Source organism: Dendropsophus ebraccatus, unplaced genomic scaffold, assembly GCF_027789765.1.
Source record: "Dendropsophus ebraccatus isolate aDenEbr1 unplaced genomic scaffold, aDenEbr1.pat pat_scaffold_683_ctg1, whole genome shotgun sequence".
Classification (NCBI taxonomy): domain Eukaryota; kingdom Metazoa; phylum Chordata; class Amphibia; order Anura; family Hylidae; genus Dendropsophus; species Dendropsophus ebraccatus.
The window spans coordinates 40,863-63,367 of NW_027210282.1; the positions used below are offsets into that span (position 1 = coordinate 40,863).

The following is a 22,505-nucleotide window of genomic DNA, read 5'->3' on the forward strand; positions in this document are numbered from 1 at the left end:
TAATACTCATTCTGCAAATCACATGACTGATGTGTTGTCTGTGAGTGCAAATTACCTGGGAATCACGGGCCTTCGTGTGCTTGGGGGAGGGCGGGACTAGACCCTCTTTCACTTTATATGAATGATTGATCCGTTCTTGGCATTACCTTCGTAGGATGCTCCGGCATAAACCCTAACAATAGAAACCCTTGTACACGTGCTGTCTTGCTTCCTATGTTTGCCAGAGCTCTGACCAGCTTGTTGCACAGGCCAGGCCGGTGTTCTGGTTTCTTTTTGGATGACAGTGAAGTGTTTGTCAGTGACTTCTTTCTGGTAGTCTGCCCTTTGTACTCTCTGCCAGATCAAGCCTTGAAGATGTTATTATTGTGTAGGGTGGGGAGTCACCGCGTGTTACTCATCAGGTGTTTCCCAATGGTTCAGCCCCATCATGTACATTATTTATTTACAGGTCCTATGTAGCTATTACTATTTCCATCTATTACTCACCATGACCTGGCTGCATTAGTGTTTTTTTATTCCCTTGGCCTTTTGTTCATGGTTGTCCTTTCCTGAGCTCAGTAATGGTTGTTAGTCAAGTATTGTTATGTGGGTTGAGACAAGACCACTTTTTTTCTGCCATTACTCCTTTATCACTTAGAGCCCTATTACACGGAGAGATAATAGGCCGATTCGGCTGATTCTCGCTCCGTGTAATAAATACAATGATCAGCCGATAAAATGATTGATCGGCTCATTGTTTCTTTAGGCCCTGATTTAAAATCATTGGGTGTAACATCACTATGTGTAATAGCTATATGTAATAGCGATGCACGGCTGACGACTCAACAAACAGTTCTTACATTACCTATCCATGTTCCCGGTCTCCTCCTGTGCTCTGCATGCTTCCTCCCCAGTCCCACATGCTGCAGCTTTAGAGCTGACAGGCCACTCAGCCAGTCACTGGCCGCCTCAGTCCTGAGTTTACACAGACAGATTTTTCCAATGCAATTTTTGAAGCCAAAGCCAGGAACACATTATAAATGGGGTACAACTCATAAAGGAAAGACTAAAATTTCTCCAATTTTTCAAATGCATTCCTGCCTTTTTTTAAGCATTGGAACGGTAGACATTGGTAGTGGAGGTGGATGTAATCCTCGTGTATAAACCAATTGTTAGAAGTCAGTATTTCTGTTCTTTTTCAGGCAATAAGCTGACTCTTGAAACAAGACCAACACAAGAAGGGCTCGACGTGCGACAGGAGTTACTGAAGTTCCACTCCACCTATTATTCTTCTAACCTCATGTCCATCTGTGTGCTTGGTAGAGGTAATAACAATTGCATTAGATTATGTATTAGTTTGCGGCTGCACCACGCTGGTGAGATCATATTGATGTGCACATTCATATACTACTACAGGGTAATGTATTTGATGTCTTATTTACCTGAATGCACAGCCAGGCATATACCCCCGAAACAGTTCAAATCTTCAAACCTTGGCAGCTGTGTCAGTACAGTACTGCAAACATATAAACCAAAGCGTTGCTCCCAGCATCATAGTGATACATGATGCTGGGAAGCTTGTCAATCCGATCGTTCGTGCACGGACATGCCTCCTTAGGTGTATTGGGGTTTTTCCAGACTGTCCACGACACATGATATAGGTAGAGATAGGGGTCAGGTGTGATGCAAAATCATTTCCCGACCCCTTGGTTCTCGCAAAGATAAGGTGCAGCCAGAGCTCCCTGGCTGCTGCTTAATACTTCCCATGGAGAACACAGGATCACTCGGCCGTGTTAAATGTTCCTGTGTATGGTGAGGATAGGGACAGGACAGGAGATGTAACTGATGACCAGTCGATCGTCCTTCAGTAATTGAAGCTTACTTTGTGACACAAGGTTTCAGAGCTGTACCCCATTTCTGTTAAGTAGGCATAGTTATAATACTTTTGATATGTGAAAAGTTTTCTATACTAGTGGGGATCAACATATTCTAGGTTTCTCGTCCCTACCATAGTATATAGAGGGATATAGAAGTCTATGGGACTGTCTCCTGTGTGTTTCACCAGCAAAAGTTATAGCCAAAGTTGTCGGTTTAGCTTATGAATTATTAGAGCTGCTTATGATGGTTGTTTGTTATCGCTGTACCATGGTGTGTATTTTATTACTTGTATGCTCAAATACATAATTTGATAGGATGAAGGTAATGCGACCACCATGTGAGCATATATATATACGGGAGCGTTGTTAGTGAGGCTGAACCCCAGTCCCCTCTGATGGCTGTGCCATGCCAACAGAAATGGGATCTAGTGATACGTTTTATAGAGCGTACCCTTGTATTTGTTGCTTGGATTCCTTCAGTATTGTAGGTAACATAAAGGGCAGGTGTGGTGATTTGTGGTTGAAAGGGCCCTATTCCACGGGACGATTATCGTTCGGATAATCGTTAACCATAAACGATCTCAAACGACCGCTATTGCGAACAACCTGAAATCGCTCCCCCAATTACATGGAACGACGATCGTTACTTATGATCGTTCTTGCAGTCGTCTTGTAGCTGTTGCATTCGTCGCTACTGTGAACAACGTCTTATTCCGTGCAAATGGGCAACGATCAAAATAGGTCCAGGTCTCATTAAGCGATCAACGATTTCTCGTTCGCCGTTTAATTGTTAACTGCTTTTCAACCGACTGATTATCGCTTCGTTCCTAACGATTATCCGAACGATAATTGTCCCATGGAATAGGGCCCTAAGTCTATGGAGACCATCGCCTGCAGTGACACCTCTCCTGGCCCACATGGGAATACCGTGTGTGTGTGTGCTTTCCAAATGAGATGTATGTACATTGAAATATTATGTTGACAATTGTTTCACATAAAATTTTCCTAACCTTCTGTCCCCAGAAACTCTGGATGAGCTGACAGAGTTGCTGGTGAAGCTGTTTGCGGAAGTAGAGAACAAGAATGTCCCGGTTCCAGAATTCCCTGACAATCCCTTCCAGAAGCAATATCTGCAGGTGAGCGCTGGTCTTACTGTTAGGCCTCATGCACATGGGGGGGGATTTTGCATCAGGATTTCTAAGCCAGAATTAGAACAGAGAGAACCGATTATGAAAAAAACTTTTACCTCCTTCTTCTTTTTGTATCCACTTCTCGTTTTGGCTTGCAAATGTTGTTGTAAAATACAACAGTCTGAACAAAGGGAAGATTTACAAATAAAGTATATCAGTTTTATGTGATCAGTGACGTAGCATTCAGATGGTGCAGAGTATTACACTGTATTAATACTTTTCTATTAATTTAAAAAGCCATAGGCATATTGAAGATTTTAAGCTGCAAAGCCTCACTTAAAGGGGTACTTTGGAGGAATTTTTTTTTTTTAAATCACCTGGTGTCAGAAAGTTTTACAGGTTTGTAATTTACTTCTATTTAAAAAAAGATCTCCAGTCTTCCAGTACTTATCAGCTGCTGTGTGTCCTGCAGGAAATGGTGTATTCTTTCTAGTCTGTCACAGTGCTCTCTGCTGCCACCTCTGTCTTTGTCAGGAACTGTCCAGAGCAGCAGCAAATCCCCATAGAAAACATCTCCTGCTCTGGAAAGTTCCTGTCACAGACAGAGGTGGCAGCAGAGAACACTGTGACAGACTAGATAGAATACACCATTTTTTAAGTAGAAGTAGCAGAGCATTAGCAAATCCCTGTAGAAAACCTCTCCTAATTTGGACAGAGGTGGCAGCAGAGAGCACTGTGTCAGACTTGAAAGCGTACATCACTTCCTGCAGGACATACAGCAGCTGATTTTTTTTTTTTTTTTTTAGAAAGTCTTACAGGTTTGTAAATTACTTCTGACACCAGCTGATTTAAACTTTTTTTTTTTTTTTTTTCTGACATGCCCCTTTAACTCTGCAATAGGGAAACAAAAATAGAATGGAGAAGCAAAGACAGTCAGCTAAAATGGATGTGCACCAGGCGTGTTTAGAAGTGTCAGTTATTCTAGAAGAGCAGTTTATACTCTATGTACAGGCGCAGAAAAAAATTGCTAGAAATTTGTGTACCTGTTACTTAAAAAAATAAAAATAAAAAATAATTGACGCGTTCAAGAGACAAAAAAGGATCCAGCAGCACAAGTAGGTATATCCAAATGGCAGGTAGTTGAATGGTGGTAGTTTTTTTGCTAAAAAAGATGAAAAAAATGGATGCATTTGTGTGCATCCGTTTTGATCTGTTTTTCCATTGACTTCTATTATAAAAGAAAAGGATCCTTGTTTTAACGGACACAAAAACATAGTCGACTTCATTTTTGTGTTTGTTTAAAAAAAAAAAAAAAAACTGTCTTGATCCATTTTTTTCTAATGGCAGACAATGGAAAAACTGATGCACACAAACTGTTTTCAAAAAGGTAGTATGAACCCAGCCCAAAACAGTTTATTGTGCAACAAAGTACGTACTCTCTCGCTGCATGAAAGAAAGGGTCCCATAGACTTCTATAGAAGTCCACCTCCTGTCACAAGGGTAGAGTAGGGAGAGAATGGGCTTAAAGGGGAACTCCAAGTAGAGGTTAAAAAAAAAATGAAACTTCTGCAGAAGCATGTAGCATTACTTACCAGTCTATCCCAGTTTTGAAACTACCAAAAATCCATTTGATTTTGGGGGGGGGGGGAAGAAGCGTACAGATACAGTAATACATTGTATAGACACATCTATATGACTTTTAATTTTCTTATCTGGAGTTCCCCTTTACGCAGTGCTTCTCCCGGCTCTAACAATCGGCAAGACTCCTAACATCCAGACCTCCACTGATTATTGATGGTGCCCATTTAATTTTTGATCTGTGAAAGGATGGACATTCACTTTTGTTGGAATCAATATCCATAGCTCACCGGTGAGGGAAGTGTAGTAATGTAATAGTTTTCCTGTCTTTGTTTTCCTTTTAGAAAATATACAAAATAGTGCCTATAAAGGACATTAGAAATCTGTATGTGACCTTCCCGATCCCCGACCTCCAGAAGTATTACAAGTCTAACCCGGGCCATTACCTAGGACATTTGATAGGACATGAAGGTCCTGGAAGTCTTCTGTCTGAACTCAAGTCTAAAGGTAAATGACAAGAATTCCCATGAGGACACATGCCATAGGTTTGTAGGATATGGCTTTCCTTACTAGATGGGACTTCTACAGGTTTGGGGTGTATTGTGTTCTTGTTGTGTATTTTTTTTTTCAAGCTCCGTTTCAAGCTTAGTAGTTGAACACCTTTAATTGTTGTACATAGTATAGCCATAGGTTGGGCCATATTTCTGTGTAAATCTGCTCAATCTACAAATCTAAACCATTGTAGTTATAAATCAGGTCTGCTGATTCACAAATTGAAGGAAAAAAAATAATAAAAACTTCTTCGGTCTTCTGCAGGCTGGGTGAATACTCTGGTTGGAGGCCAGAAAGAAGGAGCGAAAGGATTCATGTTTTTCATCATTAATGTAGATCTGACGGAGGAAGGCCTGTGTAAGTAATGGAAAGATCTTCATGTTGGTTTGGGATTTTCTTATATAGGGCTCCTTCACACTATGGAATTTCAAGTGTCAATACTTTGGGCATAGTGTGCCGTAATCCCTTTGTATACTATGTAGGGGGTATTAGGGTGCTCTGACCATAGGGCTCCTTTATACGGAGAATTTCAATCAATAAATGACAAGTTATACAGAATCTTTTCCCAGATATATCAATCCGCTCATCTTTTTCTGCTCTATAACATGATGCCAATAGCTAGGTAGCATTGTCATGGTGGTGGGTTCCCTTAATCAGCCTCATGCTTATGTACACTGAATCTGTAAAAAAGCTGGTATATCTGATGGAACCCCTTAAGATTACCATGTAACTTTATTTGCCATTGTAATGTTTGGGCTTTTCTCTTTTTATATAGTACATGTGGATGATATCATTTTCCACATGTTTCAGTACATCCAGAAACTTCGCACAGAAGGACCTCAAGAATGGGTGTTCCAGGAATGCAAGGTGATCGCCATCTAGTGTCCTAATGACATTTTCCTGTATATTGTGTGTGTTTAACCCCCTTGAAGATCTGCTTTATTTCTTCTCCTGAACTGAACAGGCTTGCACTGTGCAGGGCGGATTTGCTAAATACCCTACTATAGATGGTATGGATATAGAAGGGGTTACTGGTGCTATGTGAGCAGAAATGCAAGAAACAGGCAGCATCACAGCATCTCTAATAAAAGTCTGTGCTGAGGGATATATGCTGTATACAACTATAAGTGGCATGTGGAGGAGAAGGGACTATTGATGGGACTAGGTTTGCATAGGAACAGAAAGCAAATAAGCAGTAACTGCAAAGCAAGAAAGGGAGACACCTAGCAGCCATTTCTGGCAACCATTGCCGTCTGCATTCACATAGTCACTCCTTCTGTTATTGCTTAGATGCCAGGCTCCTGCTGCTGATTGCCTTGGCACAATGATAGTGCTTGTGTGATCAGAGTGCTATGATAGTATGGTGCATGTCCTCGGGGGACGTCTGCCTGCATTGTGCTACTGTAGTGACTATTATATAAAACATGCACACAGAAAAGTGTGTCCATCCCAGAATGCTATGTTTCTGTGTCCCTTAGGTTCAGATCATTGTACCCAGTCTGTCCTCGGTGACCTTTTCTTCTATAAGTCTGCACTACCTCCTGCTCTGACTTGGCTTCAATAAGCATAAGAAAACTCAAGTCATAGCTAGATAAGTCGCTGACTAATAACCTGAAATGTATGTGCAGATGCTAATCTGCAAGCACAAGCCAAATGAAAGTACACAGGAACACCCTGTAAGCCGTGATATAGTAGCTATTTATCACTGCATTACTGACACATACTGTACTGCAATCGGTGTGTGTGCAAAGAGCCTTGTATGTCTTATAATGTGACAGCACCACAAACCTTGTTCTGCCACTGTACAAATCACTAGTCAGACCACATGTGGAATATTTTGTACAGTGTTGAGACCACAAAAAGGCAGCAGGTTCAAAGATGGGCTTCTGGAGTAATAGATGCACTACAGGTTCAAAGATAGGCTTCTGGAGTAATAGATGCACTACAATACCCAGTTTAGAAGGAAAGAAGGCTTGACTGGTGACTTAAAGAGGACCTGTCACCCCCCCGTGTCGGGGTGACAGGCTCCTGACCCCCTGCTAGATCCCCCTATACTCACCTAATCGCGCCGGGTACCGCTTCCTGATGCGGTCGGGTCACGGAGATTTCAGCTCCCGAAGCCCGGCGCGCGCACACAGCAGAGTCCGACGCTCATAGAGAATGAATGGGGAGTCCGATGCTCCGTCATTCTCTATGGGCATCGGACTCTCCTGTGACCGTGGGCGCCGGGCTTCAGGAGCTGAAATCACCGTGACCCGACCACATCAGGAAGCGGGACCCGACTCGATTAGGTAAGTATAGGGCGCTCTAACGGGGGGTCGGGAGCCTTTCACCCTGGCCCGGGGGGTGACAGGTATCCTTTAATGGCTATGTATAGATGGATCAAAGGTCAGTACAGAGATGTGTTCCCCTTATCAGTTATCAGCTATCAGGATCACCCAGCTCCTTTTTTTGCTGCCCCCTATTGACACTGCTAGCTAATAGTATCTAGACTGGAAGAAGACCTGCATCAGTCCAGTCCAGCCTGTGTACGGAAGATGTGTCTCTGCATAGGATCCTAATTGCAGACCAATAGGAGAATAGATGGCAGCACAACATCTTGGTGGTAATAATATCGTACGGGTATGTTTACACAGACAGTTATTGAAGCCAAAGCCAGGAACAGACTATAAATAGAGAACAGGTCATAAAGGAAAGACTGGGATTTCTGCTTTTCATATCCATTCCTGGCTTTGTTTTCACCAGTTGCAACCAAAAATCTGTGCATGCGAACACACCCTAAGGGCTCAGACAGACTTCTGTAGGGCAATAAGCTGAACGTAAAAGTAGGTACAACAACCTGTACTGTCATCTGTCACTTGGGTTGAGTAATATTGAGCGGAAAGTTCAGCAACTTCTCAACCACTCCCATCGCCTGTAGATGTTGAAAGCAACCCCGGGGAGTCCTGGAAAACGTGCTCTAATGATGTAAGATATATGAAACCTAATAACATGCCTCTGTCTTCATTTCAGGACCTGAACGCGGTTGCCTTTCGATTTAAAGACAAAGAGCGCCCACGTGGCTACACATCAAAAGTTTCTGGACTTCTACATGTAAGTTGCTGAAAGGCATTTCTATAGCGCACTATGGCCGTGTACCGTTTAGACTGCTGTGCTGAGCTAAACCATTACCTCTGCATGGATTGTTACTTTTCACGGGTTCTTATTAAAGATTTTGCACAATATACGTATAATTTTGGGGACAAACAGATGGTGAAATAATCTAGAGCTAAAGTCATTGTGTTTATAGATTTGCATAAAGGAGTATGCAGTATAAGTATACACAGATTGTATACACAAATTATCCCATCAGCCTTGCATTAAACTAACTTTCCATTATAAAAACAAGAAAATTAAAGGAAATTTGGCAGCTTAAATTTATTTTTCAAACTACTGACACTGTTAGGTCAGTGAGACACATGGTACCTATCATATATCGGTCTGTGCTTCCAGAATGTAGAAAACTTTTATTCTATAGCAAGAGAGGCCTTTTTCCCAAGTGTCAACAGTTTGGGCCGTGAATTACAGTTGACAGACCTGTCAGTTATTTTCTAAGGCCGCAAAGAACAATGGCCTTAGTGTATACAGTGTATATACACTGCAGCCATTGTTCTATACACTTTAATGTAATTGCACACTGTCAATAAATAATGGCCATTGTTTATTGCAAAAATACAGTGTGTGAATGTGGCCTTAGGAGAGAGGGGGTTAATAATTGGTAGTTTTTCCTAGTTTTGCTCCTGGGGTACATGCAGCCACAATAGAACTGTCTGATAGAACATAACCTCGCGATGGAGCCCTTACCATTCACTCATACATGATGAATATCACTTGGAATGCAATAACTTTTTTTTTTTTTTTATAATTAGTACTACCCCTTAGAAGAAATCTTGGCTGCTGAATATTTACTTGAAGAATTCAGGCCTGATTTAATAGAAATGGTGCTCGATAAACTCCAACCAGAGAATGTCAGGTGAGTTTCTAACTAGTTAGTTACAAAAAAAAAAAAAAACGTGCATAGTTTTGCTTGCCCTGTACTATGTCCGAGAATGAAGAGGAGGAGCTGCTCATGTAAATGACCAGACCAATCCCTTTAACTGGTCACTGTTTTGATCAGGTCAGATTCTGGCTGTTCAGACCTGCAAAAGATCTCATCCTGCTCTGTGCTGTGTGACTAAGATGGGTTCTCAGCGTAAGGGCCACATTACACGGCTCGATTAGGAGAAGAAAGCGGGCAACCGCCTGTCAGCTCAGCACTCTCTTCCTCCCCATTCCGTGCTTGGTGCTGGGGGGGTGGGCAGTGAGGGGCCACCACCCCTGTTACACTGAGCGATGTGCAGACTATCGTGTTTGGGATTTTTCAACCTGTTGAAAGACCATGAAAGACACTGTGCATGTCGGCTGATCATGGGCCTTTTAACAGGCGCTATCAAAATACACAGAGAGAGGGTCGGCACCACCCCTAGTGTATTACGAGGTTCCGTGCAGGAAAGTAGGATGGGGTGCTTGCCATATAATACAGTCTCTTGATAATGTGCTCAACACGTAGATGCAATGAACACTGTAGCACTCACCATCCAATGATAACTGTAGCTTTATTCCATCACAAAAAGCAAGACAAACATAGTGCAGACATCATACCGGCAGACACCAAGCAAGTACAAGGTAACAGTCTGTTTCGTGGTCTAACTCTTCTACAGACCTCTACGGAGGTCCATAGAAGCGTTAGACCGCGAAACAGACTGTTACCTTGTACTTGTTTGGCGTCTGCCGGTATGATGTCCGCTCTGTCTTTCTTTTTGTGATGGAATAAAGCTACAGTTATCATTGGATGGTGAGTGCTACAGTGTTCATTGCATCTACGTGTTGAGCATGTCTCGCTAACATGCACAGAAAGCAGGGAGGGAAGTGCTTTTTCTCCCCACTCTTTGTAGCAGTCGCTAGAACACCCATAACTATAAAAACTTATTTGACATCTCAAGTTCTTTTAAAGTGACATGTACATTTTAAATGTTGCCACGAGAGGATTGGGGTCGTGCTTCTCTGCATGTGATGGACTGACCTCTCTCCTTATAGGAGTTTGTTACAATAGAGTTGTCAGTCACTATGTGGCCTGTCAGATCTACTTTAGGCCTTGGCTCTGCCACAACAGTTCGCTTATGATGTACCTAGTACGATTAGGGGGAATGAATCCAAAATTGCTTTTAATCTATCGTTCATAAGTGTCCATAAATGCCCGGCATTAAATAGAAACTTCCACTTATACCCTATAAATAAAAAATGACCTGGTAGATTCAGACTGGGATGTGACTTCACCTTGCATTTTCTTTAACTCTTTCCCACACTACTCTTTTATGGTGTTGGAAGAATGTAGTTCTCTCACTGTGCTGTGAATTGACCACATGGGTTCAGTAGCAAAACTTTTTACCTCTCGAGCAGCTTGTGGTACTAAACCTATACTTCCACTTTACAGACTCTTAAACCTTATGCTTTAGTTTGCTGTACCCGGCACTCATAGTGGGTTTGGCTGTTGGTATATAGTACATGGGTCTCTCTGGAGCGTCCCAACGGATGTCCAACCTGCCCAACCCCTTTGTTTTGGGAGAGAGAAGCTGTAGTATCTGGGTGCAGCTTAACCCTCCACATAGAGAACACAGGAACGCTCAGCCGTACCAAACGTTCCTGTGTGTGGGGAGGACAGAGGGGCCGGACGGGAAACATAACCAACCACTAGAAATTTGTCTTTAAGTTCTTTAAAGTGTAAGGGGGGGCCTAAAGGCCACTTAAGGCCCTATTACACACAGCAATTAAAGTTTAAAATTTTGTCATAACAATCAAAATGAGCGGTTATCTGTTCTGTGTAATAGCACCCAACGATCAAAAGACAAATGAAATATAGTCCACTTTTGTCTTTCACATGTTGAAAATAACTGTTGGTAGTTCGCCAATCATTCGCATATCTGTTTGTGTAATAAGTCGATCACTGATAAAACATGTTGTGTGGGTTGTCTTGAGAAACGAGTAGCATAACATTGTGAGGGTATAGAAAAGTGGGGAATGGGCTACCACTCTGTCAGTGACCAACAAGGAACCTCTAAAAAATAAGAAGAGAGGGGAGAGAAGATGAGAAAAACAAAAAACGAAGGAAAAGAGGGAAAAGGAGTGGGGGGGAGGAGGCCAGGATGTCCGCGCCTCACTGGGCCAGAAGAGTCCTGTATTCAGCCTTCTCTGTAAATTGGTCCCAGTAAAACTATGTCCGGAAAAACTTGGAATCACGTCCATGTAACTGTGCAGTAATGTGTTTAATGTCTTCGATTTTGTGGATCCACATGGCAATGCTAGGGGGGGTCAGGGCGGCGGCAAAGACCCGGCAGGCACGCTCACGCAGCGTTAATTGGATGTCGGAGGACAGAGTGCAGGTAAGACTTAAGATGTCCGAAATATGCAAGAGAATCTAGAGCGATTGAGAAAAGGGAAGCTGAAGATCAATGAAGGTGGAGGAGATACGACACACTTCTTTCCAGAAGGGTACCAATGTGGGACAGCTCCAGAAAGTGTGTATAAGGGTGCCTTCACACCTACCTGATCCACAGCGCATCTCACTTATGCGGATTCGAAGCGAGAACCGCTGCGGATCCGGTACCATTCACCCCTATGATAGCACATATTCGCAGCGGGATTAACATCCCGCTGTGAATATGTGCTTTAACCCCTCGCTGTCCACAGCCCCGCCGCCGCATTAGCCCTTCCTCGGCCGCATCCCCCATCTCCGGCCACATCCCACCCCATCCCCGGCAGGACCGGAGCCGGGAGCCTCACTGCAGCCACGCCGCCGAGCAGGTACTTTATGCTCTCAGCGGCGGGCTGCAGGATGCGGCCGGGGATAGGGGATGCGGGCTGCTGGATGCGGCAGGGGGATGCAGCCGAGGATGGGCTAATGCGGCGGTGGGGCTGCAGACAGCGAGGGGTTAAAGCTGCAAAGAGGGAAATATCTAAATCCCCCTCCCAAGCGGAAAGAAATGGAGGAGGTGGTTCTTCTGGCGGGGAGCCCAGCATAGTGTATAGAAGGGAAAGAGAATGGCGAAGGGGGCCGGAGCCCAGACAGAGGGTTTCAAATGACGTGAGGGGGCAGGCAAAGTCAGAGGGGTTCGGGAGAGAGTGAAGGAAGTGATGGATTTGTAACGCCCTCCAGAACACCAAGGGGGCCGGGTCCGAGAGGTCCTTAAGGTCAGTGAGCGGCAGCCATGTCGGGCCCTGTAGAAAAACGGTAGCTCTGAAGGAGACCGCTCGGAAGACCAGGTCCTCCTTGCCGACCGAGAAAGAGGGGTTGCCCAGGACAGGGAACAGAGGGGAGGGGTGAGGAGCCAGGAAGCCAGTGGAGAGGTGTTGATGACACAACTTCAATGTGGGGGCGATGGTGGGATGGGGACCAGCAAAGTGAGAGGCAGCTGGTATCCATGGAGCTGCCAGTAGGGAGACTGGGGAGATTGGCATCGCCATGCCCCCACTAAATTATGGGTAGGCCTGGAAATGTCAATCTAGTACCCGAGAGAGATGGGCAGCAACATAATAAGGATAAAGGTTGGGAAGACAAAGACCACCTCTCGCCTTAGGGCGGTACAGAATCAATTTAGCTAGGCGGGGTTGTTTATGTATAACCAAAGAGAAACAAAATTGAGTAGTGTAGCAATAATTTTATTTAGATCATATTAAAAATACAAAAAAAAAATTAAATAAAAAAGGGGTTGTTTATGTGCCCAGATGAATTTCGTGAGGAGTGTAAAGAGTTGCCGAAAGTAAGACAAGGGCACCGTCTCGGGGAGGGCTTGGAAGAGAGAGAGCAGACGCTGCAGGATATTCATTTTAAAAATCGAACAGCGCCCAAACCAGGTGAAGGCGCCCCTGTGCCACCTGAGCAAGTCTGCTTCGATATGTTTTAAGCAACGGTAGAAAGTTTGCCTTAAAAAGGTCAGATACCACAGGTGTTAACTGTAACTGTAGGTGTTAAGTACGTTAATGAGGAACGCGACCGGCAGAAAGGGAATGAGGATTCCAAGGAGATAGCGACAGAATAAGGAAACAAAACTTTTTTCGCCGGAATTCTCCTTTAAAGGTTATCGTGGAGAGCAAGATGACTGCGGTCTATCTTCAGGGAAGAGTTGAGCTTTTTTCTTAGACACAGTGATAGCCAGAGATTGGTTTGGAGACCACATGGAAAATGCTGTTTCTCCAAGTGTCCCAGGAGCCGTTTTCACCACTACTAAGCCAGATGCTACTGTGCGGCCTAAATGTGTGGCCATGGCCCCCAGGATCTCTGGACTTGTCTCCCATCAAGTGCATCTAGGACGTCATTGGTCGGCACATGCCTTCAGCGGGTCTTTAATGATTTGCCTGTCTCGGAGCATTCAGCGTATATCCCAGTGTAGATAATTTACATATGTCTTATGGCGTCTTTATATATCTTGCAGGCTTTTCCCAGCTTACACTACTTAACAATGCAGAATGGCGTCACACTCTATTATATATTCCCTTGGGATAGCTTGTTGTACATGTCTCTTCTTGTTAATGTATTGTGCATACACTAAATAAGGACATTTGAAATTTGTATTGTTTGCTTTTTGTTTCTTTTGTGTTTTGTTTTTTTGTCGCTGTCATTTAACCAAAGGTCCGTGCCAAGATTAAACAGGGATGTTCTCCTCTCCCATCCTTTTCTGCTGTCTGCAGATTTAGGTTTAGTAAGCAGAGGACATGAGCTGAAAAGGCAGCAGTAAGTGCCCATATGTTGCGTTATTTCCATCCTGTTCCATAAAATAGGGTTTTCCACGCTCCCCTCCGCTACAAGCAGGCGCAGGCTTGTTTACTATTGCAGAAAAGCAGCCCTAGAGACAGAAGGAACACTATTACGTGAAAAGTCATTTTGGATTGGATCCTGGCTGCCATCTGTAGAAGCACAGCCTGCATGCTGATGAGACACCGCAGTCTGCTCGGAGATGGCTCTGACATACTCTCCCATCCTCTCCTTGTCTATTACCTTGTTGCCTTTTGCAGCTCGATGAAGAAAGGAGTTATGCAGAGTCAGCAAAAATCCTGGAAGCCACATCTTTCCTGGAGGCAGAATATCACTTCCATTGCATATTCCTGTAGCACTTTTGGCATTGAATTAAGCTTGGCGTAAATTGACTTTTTGACAAAAAATGAATAGAATAGCTTGCCGAATGGCTGTAGGGGTTGTGCCAGGTTTTCTGGTACAGTGCATCCTTATCTACCTGTTCTGAACTTTAATGGAAATATTCCCGCATTTAACTAGAACAAAATCTAGGCTGCAAATGACACACTGCAAGAGTGTATGGTGTAACATGGTATCAGATATACAACATATACACAGCCCCAAAATGGAGTCATAGACATTCAAGCCAACTGCAAGTTGTCACGTTTCAAACTTGCTTGTCAAATGCCATGCCAAATTTCTCAAACCTCAGGAGACGCTTTTATAAATTTACTACATCCATAGGCTATGGCCACATGTGGCGGAAATGGTGCAGATTTTCAGCAGCGGCTAATTTGCCCCAGATTGTGTGGATTTGGTGCTGTGTACAGGAGCAGGGACTCCTTTTTATTCCAGGACTCCCTGCTCAGTAGTGAGTGGCAGATCATACAGATCTGAATGCATACTCAATACATTCAGCAAATGAAAAGTGATCTGAGATGCTTATAACACTGTGCAATGCTGCTCAGCAGGGGGTCCGGGGGTAAATTGGAACCCCTGCTCCTATACATATAGTACTTTCTAGAGTATGTTCACCTACATTATATATGATCTGCATCTCATGCTGGAAAGTGCGGGATAAACCATGGGTCTACCACCAGACATGTTAAAAGTTACTGATTGCCCCCGGTCTCACTCCTGGGACCTATTGCAATCCTGAGATACAGCTGAGGGGAGTGCATCTCCCTATGGCTCAGTCAGATCTGATTCTTGCTTCATTACAATCTATGAAGAAATAGTCAGGAAGTGGAGCACACTGCAGAGCACGCCGCCCCCAGCTGGATTGCTGCGGTTGCAGACCCGGAACAATCAGTCACTTCTATTTTTTGGGCTTGGCATAGATCCCCACTCAATGTTCTAAGACTCCTAGAAGGAGTGAAACACTGACTTGAAGGGACACCACTTTTCTTAAGTCAATATCCACTGTGGATTTTTTTTTTTTTTTCCACTGCATAGGTTTCAGATTCACTTTCTGTCCTTTTTGCGGGTTGCACTATGGACAGTAGGTGGTGTGCACAACTCCTCAACGTGCACACCCTACATAGTGACTTGGGGCCCCTTTTACATGGAGTGATAATCGGCCGACAACAATCATCGGTTGATTGTATCTTTTGGTCCTGACCTAAAATCATCAGCCACCAACTGTGCATCGCTACGTGTAATAGTGATTAGTAAAAAAAATGAATAATAAACTGCATACGTTACACCTCCACACTCCTGGTCTTCTCCTGCCCTCTGGTCGCTTCCTGGAGCTGCTATGGGAGAGTGCGACTTCCAGCTTTCAATTGACATGGGGTCTGAAGAGCGGTGACATGAATGCGCGCAGGATATGAGTACAGCAGGGCGACAAAGTTTTTCCGGAGTGCTTAGCATCCAATTGTAACTGTAAAGCAAATCTCTAAAATGTAGTACCTCTGATGAGATGACAGACTTCAACATGGTATGTAGAAAAATTAGAGAACAATAAATTAAAACGTGTCAAACATTTCAGATTTCTTTTCTTTTTATCTAGTGTAGTTTTTTTTTTTTGTGTTTAGGTTGTTGTGACATTTTGTTAGTGGCGTCTTGGCAATAAAAGTGCCTGTGTGAAATGTGGAGTTTATTAAAATGAATGATGTGACCTTTTCTCAATAAAAAAAAAAAAAAGCCCTGCGTCTCATTAGCATCGGCCACTTCTGTGGCTTATGATCTGCTTTCCCTGTGTAGCGGGAAGACATTGGTTGTGGGAAAAGAACCTTAATAAGAAATTAAATTGTCTGCAATACATCCCCCCCCCCTTCCTGTTCTGGTTTTCTTTTCAGAAAGTTTTAAATTTTACTATGAAAACTTTAGCTGTTCATTAAAAAAAAAAAAGCATTAAATAAAAAACATTGCAAGTAGATTCGTTTCTGGAGTCCTCTATAGACCAGAGTGGTCATTCTTCAGCGCAGAGAGAGGAGATACGCGAGCCTCCCATAGACCGTCTTTAGGACAGGGAGGTCGGAGGGATTCCGCGGCAATTGCGCCACTTTTGCTCCGTGTACACGGAGCCTAAAGCAACAATCCATGTAAAAGCGATACATTGTCATATGCCTAGTGCATGTGCTAAGACCATAGGGCAGGGGTGTCAAACCTGCTGCCCACAACTGTTCCAAAACTACAATTTCCATCATGCCTGGACAACCAAAACATTAGCTTTGTCTGTTAGGCATGATGGGAATTGTAGTTTGGCCATTCTGGAGGGCCGCGAGTTTGACACCTGTACCATTAGGGATACAGAGGAGTTATTCATTACTTTAATACTCATAAATAGACCATTTTTGGAGTGTGCCTTTTAAGTATCTTATCTGCCAATGCCCCTTTGATCTCAGTCTACCTCTACCGAGCTAGAAGACGGTATACCCATTATAATTTTATATCTGTTGCGTCCTACAGAGTGGCCATTGTTTCCAAGTCTTTTGAGGGCAAAACTGACCGGACAGAAGAGTGGTACGGAACACATTACAAGCAAGAAGACATCCCAGCAGATGCTATTGAGGTTTGTAGATTATCTGCTGCTTTTTTTTTGCAAAATATCAGTTGTCTTTTGAACTATTGTGAGCCTTACAAAACCCAGGAAATCCTGACTCTTTTACATCAGTCAAGCCCTGTGTAACTTATAAAAGGAGGAGGGAGATAAGTCACCAGCAGAGAACAAATGATTACACAGTGGAAGCTGTGTGAATGCCGGTATTGAGAGGTCAGTGCTGACTGTCAGAGGAGGTAGCCCTGTGATGTAGCTGTAAATTAGCTTTGTTGTCCTGTTTTGGTACCTCATCTCCCTCCACCCTTCCCCTCTCCATAGAAAACCATGAAAATGGGGGGAGCTTCAAAATGCTTTTTCATGATAAAAATGCATTTTTCAGCTAATAAACCTAATTACGTTTCTTAAAATCGCCTGTAAAATTGACTTCTGCCACAAAAAAACGACAAACGACAGTGACACTTTAAGGTGTTAGAGATGAGCGAACCTCGAGCACACTTGGGTTAGTCCAAACCTGTGCGTGCAGCATGTGTTTACCCGTGGCTAAAGAAGTTAGATGCAGCCCTAGGGAGTCCGGGAAAACATGGATATATCTTCAATAATCCCGTCCTCCCCACGCACTGGAACGTTTGGTACAGCCGAGTGTTGTTGTCTTCTCTGTGGGGAGGGGTAAACTGCAGCTAGACCGCTCTTCTGGAATAAAGGGGTGGGCAGTAAATTTCCATCAAGCCTGACATAGCCCCCCCCCCCCTTCCCATTTTCACCAGCCTAATCTGTTGGTGGTCATTCAGGAGAGCCCCATACACTTCATTCCGATAGCTGATTACATGGTTCAGCCAACAAAAGGTAATAGGTGTATGGAGACCTTTATCATCGGATGTAAAATAAAAACTGATTTAAACTGCCCACAGCAACCAATCACAGCTCAGATTTCAGCTCTGGTGTAAAATTAAAGCAAAGCTGTGATTGGTTGTGTAAAATGGAGATTCATCTACAACACCCACAGCAGTTTGCTAAATCTGGGCCATAGTGTTTTGTTTTTTTGTGGAAGGCATTTTTTAGTTTTTTTTTTTTTTTTTTTTTTACTTATTGGTACAGTTTTTACTCCAATGGGTTTAAACACTGATCCATTTTCATATAGTTCTGTTTTCTTAAGGAATGGATTCACCTATAGAAGTTTATGGGAGAGTCCATCATGTTTATGGTAGGAACGCTCCTAATGTCTGCAAAAAATATGAATTGCCTTAATTTAGGTATTTTTAGATACAAAAATACAGACTATGGATGCATTACAGGCAAACTTTTTGCAGATTGGGATCATAATGTAGGGTCCTGCAATACTACTTAACGTGTGAATGAGCCCTTAAATGAGAAGTCTGGCGAAAATTATTATTAAAGTATTGCCCCCCAAAAGTTATACAAATTACCAATATACATTTATTACGGGGAATGCTTATAAAGTGCTTTTTTCTTGCACTTACTACTGCATCAAGGCTTCACGACCCGACTCCCAGAGCTGTGCGGGCTGTGGCTGCTGGAGAGGATGATGGCAGGGGGACACTGAGGGACACAGGGCACTGGAGGGACACTGGGCATCCCTCTGCCATCATCCTCTCCAGCAGCCACAGCCCGCACAGCTCTGGGAGTCGGGTCGTGACATCACCATGTTATCCAGGAAGTGACATCACCATGTTATCCAGGAAGTGAAGCCTTGATGCAGTAGTAAGTGCAGGGAAAAAAAGCACTTTATAAGCAGTTACCATAATAAGTGTATATTGGTGATTTGTATAAATTTTGGGGAGCAATACAATACTTAAATAAAAAATTTTGTCGGACTTCTACTTTAAGGCCCCGATACACCATCAATAACTGATGGCCAAACAATGATTCGGCCATTTGTTTAATCTCCCGCCCGTCCTGCCCACACCCTCCTGTGTTGTCTATGGGGAGGGGAGGGGTAAGCTGTGATGTTACATCACTCTTGACCCCTATCACCAATGACCTCATCGGTTGGTGGTTGATAGCTACTAAGTAAATTGTGGACTTTTTTGTGAACCATTTTACCCATTGTATTCTTTTATATATCTTTTTCTTAGAAGTGGCAAAAAGCTGATTTAAATGGGAAGTTACATCTACCAATGAAGAATGAATTTATTCCTACAAATTTTGAGATTGTTCCTTTAGAAAAAGAAGCCACACCCTACCCTGCCCTGGTTAAGGTAAGAATTATGGGTTTATAACGTGGTAATGTACAATCCGGTGAGAGGCAGAGCCCACAAAAGCCATATAAATGTAGCATTGCTGGCGCCTTATTCGCATGGTGAGTGTTTGTTTTTTCTCTTGCTTTTATAGGACACGGCAATGAGCAAATTATGGTTTAAGCAAGATGACAAATTCTTTCTTCCCAAAGCCTGCCTGAACTTTGAGTTCTTTAGGTAGGTATATTCCCTTTACAAGCCATCTTCTAGGCGCTGATCTCCTCCTAAGCTCTTTCCGTTCCTTACAGAATAATTAAGAGACTGTTTTCCAGGCACGGATAATAAGCTCTCAATAATATTTATGTGCCGCCTATAATCGCAGGGATCAGCCAATCTGCTGACACACAACACTTTATGTTCATATTTTTTTTATTGCTTGAACTTCAATAAAACTGTCATAATAGCCCGCGCCGGCCATAACTGCGGATCATTTATCTTATGTTTATGGCTAATGATATATTCTCCCATGTCTGAAATCTTCGGCCATAACCCATTAAGCGGTTAATGCTGCGGTTGCTCCATTTCTGTCTTGCCGCATGATGGAGCGCAGCATGGAGTAAAATGCAAAGTTACTTAACGGAGAAAAAAAAACTAACTTTTGTTTTTATAAGCGAACCAGAAAGACAAGAATCCATAAAGTAAATGCATCATGGTTCGCTTTAAAGGAGAAGTCCGTCCAAAATTATTTTTTTATATGTTATTACTTATGGAAAGTTATACAATTTTCTAATGTACATTAATTATGGGAAATGCTCATATACTGCTATTTCCCTTAAAGGACAAGTGCCATGAAAAACTTTTTCCCAGTAATTGAAGCACATAACAAAGTTATATAACTCTGTAATATGCTTCAATCCCCTATCTGCCTCCCATCCCTGCCTTTTCCTCCCTCCACCCCCCACCAGGAAGTGTCCTGACTCACACAGACCTGATTACTGTCGTCACCGTCACCAAGCTCTTCTCTCAGCTCCTTATCCTGTTACACTAGCCTCCCCCCTCCCCTGCCTTGTCAGGTGACAGGCTTGCTCAGCTCCCATTGGCTGAACAACTGCAAGCCATCACTTGTCACATCTCACTTGCTTATCTTCCCTCCGACTGACTCCAGCACATAGGCAGCTCCCCCCTCCCCTCATACCCTCTCTCCTGCTGCCGTGGACTCCGTGAAGGAGTCATGTCACTAGAGAAGATAAGCTAAGCAAGCAGAGTCACCTGACAAGGAGTGGAGGGGAGGCTGGTGTAACAGGAGCTAGAGCAGCCCTCCTGCTGATCACTCATCCTCACAAGAAGGAGCTGCCTGGTGACGGTGACGACAGTAATCAGGTCTGTGTGAGTCAGGACACTTCCTGGTGGGGGGTGGAGGGGGGAAAAGACAGGGAAGGGAGGCAGATAGGTGATTGAAGCATATTACAGAGTTATATAACTTTGTAATGTGCTTCAATAACTGGGAAAAAGTTTTTCATGGCACTTGTCCTTTAATTTAGTGTATCAGGAAGTGTTAGAATTCTCTCAGAAGCAGTGACATCACAACGAATGGTGTAATTCCTATGGAGTGTCCAGCAGGGGGCGCTCTATATATAGATAGAGAGATAGATATAGAAGTCAATGAGTACCATTGACTTCTATATATAGTGCGCCCCTGCTGGACACTCCATAGGAATTACAATGGATGTGTATGTGAATGTAATGTTATGTACTGTACTTTGTGATTGAATACATTTATGGAATACTTTGGGGAGCAAGTGTCCTTTCTCCCCAAAGTATCCCATAAATGTATACATTTGCAGGGCACCGAGCAGGGAGGGAGAGAAGTGCCATCTCCCTCCCTCCCTCCCTCCCTGTTCGGTGCTGGGCACATATACACAGTACTACTCCCCCATTATCTGCAGATAATGGTGGAGTTGTACCTGTGCTATCCCTATCACATCGCCGACACCGCTCACACAAGGGCCGCTCATCATGCCCCCTCCTCCTCCGCGCCCCCTCCTCCTCCCGGCTACAAGAAGAGCGGCTTTTGTGTGAGCGGCGGCGGCGATGTGATAGGGATAGCACAGGTACTACTCCCCTATTATCTGCAGATAATGCGGGAGTAGTACTGTGTATATGTGCCCAGCACCGAACAGGGAGGGAGGGGGGAGGTAGATGGCACTTCTCTCCCTCCCTGCTCGGTGCCCTGCAAATGTATACATTTATGGGATACTTTGGGGAGAAAGGACACTTGCTCCCCAAAGTATTCCATAAATGTATTCAATCACAAAGTACAGTACATAACATTACATTCACATACACATCCATTGTAATTCCTATGGAGTGTCCAGCAGGGGCGCACTATATATAGAAGTCAATGGTACCCTGCTGGACACTCCATAAGAATTACACCATTCGTCGTGACGTCACTGCTTCTGAGAGAATTCTAACACTTCCTGATACACTAAATTAAGGGAAATAGCAGTATATGAGCATTTCCCACAATTAATGTACATTAGAAAATTGTATAACTTTCCATAAATAATAACATATAAAAAAATAATTTTGGACGGACTTCTCCTTTTAAAGCGTGCCTCCGGACATTCGCTGATTTACATATAGTGTTTATTAGCTTTGTTCACTTGAAGGCTGCGCACGTCATTCATTTTCAGTATGGGACAAAGAAAGAAGGCTTGAATTAATGCAGCTCTTTATCCCTTCTGATGTCAGCGTCATATTAAAGGAAACCTGTCATCGCTTTTATGCTGCCCGAACCAAGGGTCATCAGGCAGGGGTGTCTTGTGGCCAGAGGCAGAAATAAGAGTGACTGGCAGAGAAGAGAACCAATGGCTGCTTGCTCTCAGTCCACTGTATTTATCTATAAGGGCCCATTAGAAGCCCTTATGGTCATATACATAGGTTCAGGAGCAGACTACCTTCTGCTAAACCCTTTATGTACTGCAGTTTGTAAGTGACCCAAAGTTCACTTACATGCTGCAACACAAAAAGGGTTAAAAAGCATAAGACAAGGAGATCTCTGCTTCACTGCTCCTGCAGTGATAACCCCTGACCTCTGCATGGTGCTCCACACATTTTCCTACTTGATTGCTGGAGAACAGAGGTCAGGGGTTATCAGTGCAGTTAAGCATAGATCTCCTTGTCTTCTGCTTTTTAACTTTTTTTGTATTGCAGCATGTGAGTGAACATTTGGTCACTTACACACTGCAGTACATAAGGGGTTAAGCTGAAGGACACAGGACGGCTCTTACCTTCTACCCCGGGCCCCCCTGCTGCACAGGCACCATAGCAGCTGCCTGCTCTGCCTCTATGGTAGCTACGCCACTGTTATCAGTGTGGTCC

The 22,505-nt window shown here is 43.6% G+C and overlaps 1 protein-coding gene across 5 annotated transcripts in view; it reads left to right on the forward strand.

Annotated features, from left to right (window-relative positions):
- The window catches only part of LOC138778792 (insulin-degrading enzyme), a 56,946-nt gene that overhangs the window by 17,775 nt on the left and 16,666 nt on the right, over positions 1-22,505 (forward strand). For all 5 annotated transcript variants that reach the window (XM_069956527.1, XM_069956528.1, XM_069956525.1 and 2 more), the window contains exons 5-14: positions 1,182-1,304; positions 2,880-2,992; positions 4,909-5,071; positions 5,381-5,473; positions 5,892-5,983; positions 8,129-8,209; positions 9,025-9,128; positions 16,836-16,938; positions 19,020-19,142; positions 19,276-19,358. In XM_069956527.1, the coding sequence (XP_069812628.1) occupies positions 1,182-1,304; positions 2,880-2,992; positions 4,909-5,071; positions 5,381-5,473; positions 5,892-5,983; positions 8,129-8,209; positions 9,025-9,128; positions 16,836-16,938; positions 19,020-19,142; positions 19,276-19,358 (1,078 nt within the window). The remainder of the gene's footprint in view (positions 1-1,181; positions 1,305-2,879; positions 2,993-4,908; positions 5,072-5,380; positions 5,474-5,891; positions 5,984-8,128; positions 8,210-9,024; positions 9,129-16,835; positions 16,939-19,019; positions 19,143-19,275; positions 19,359-22,505) is intronic.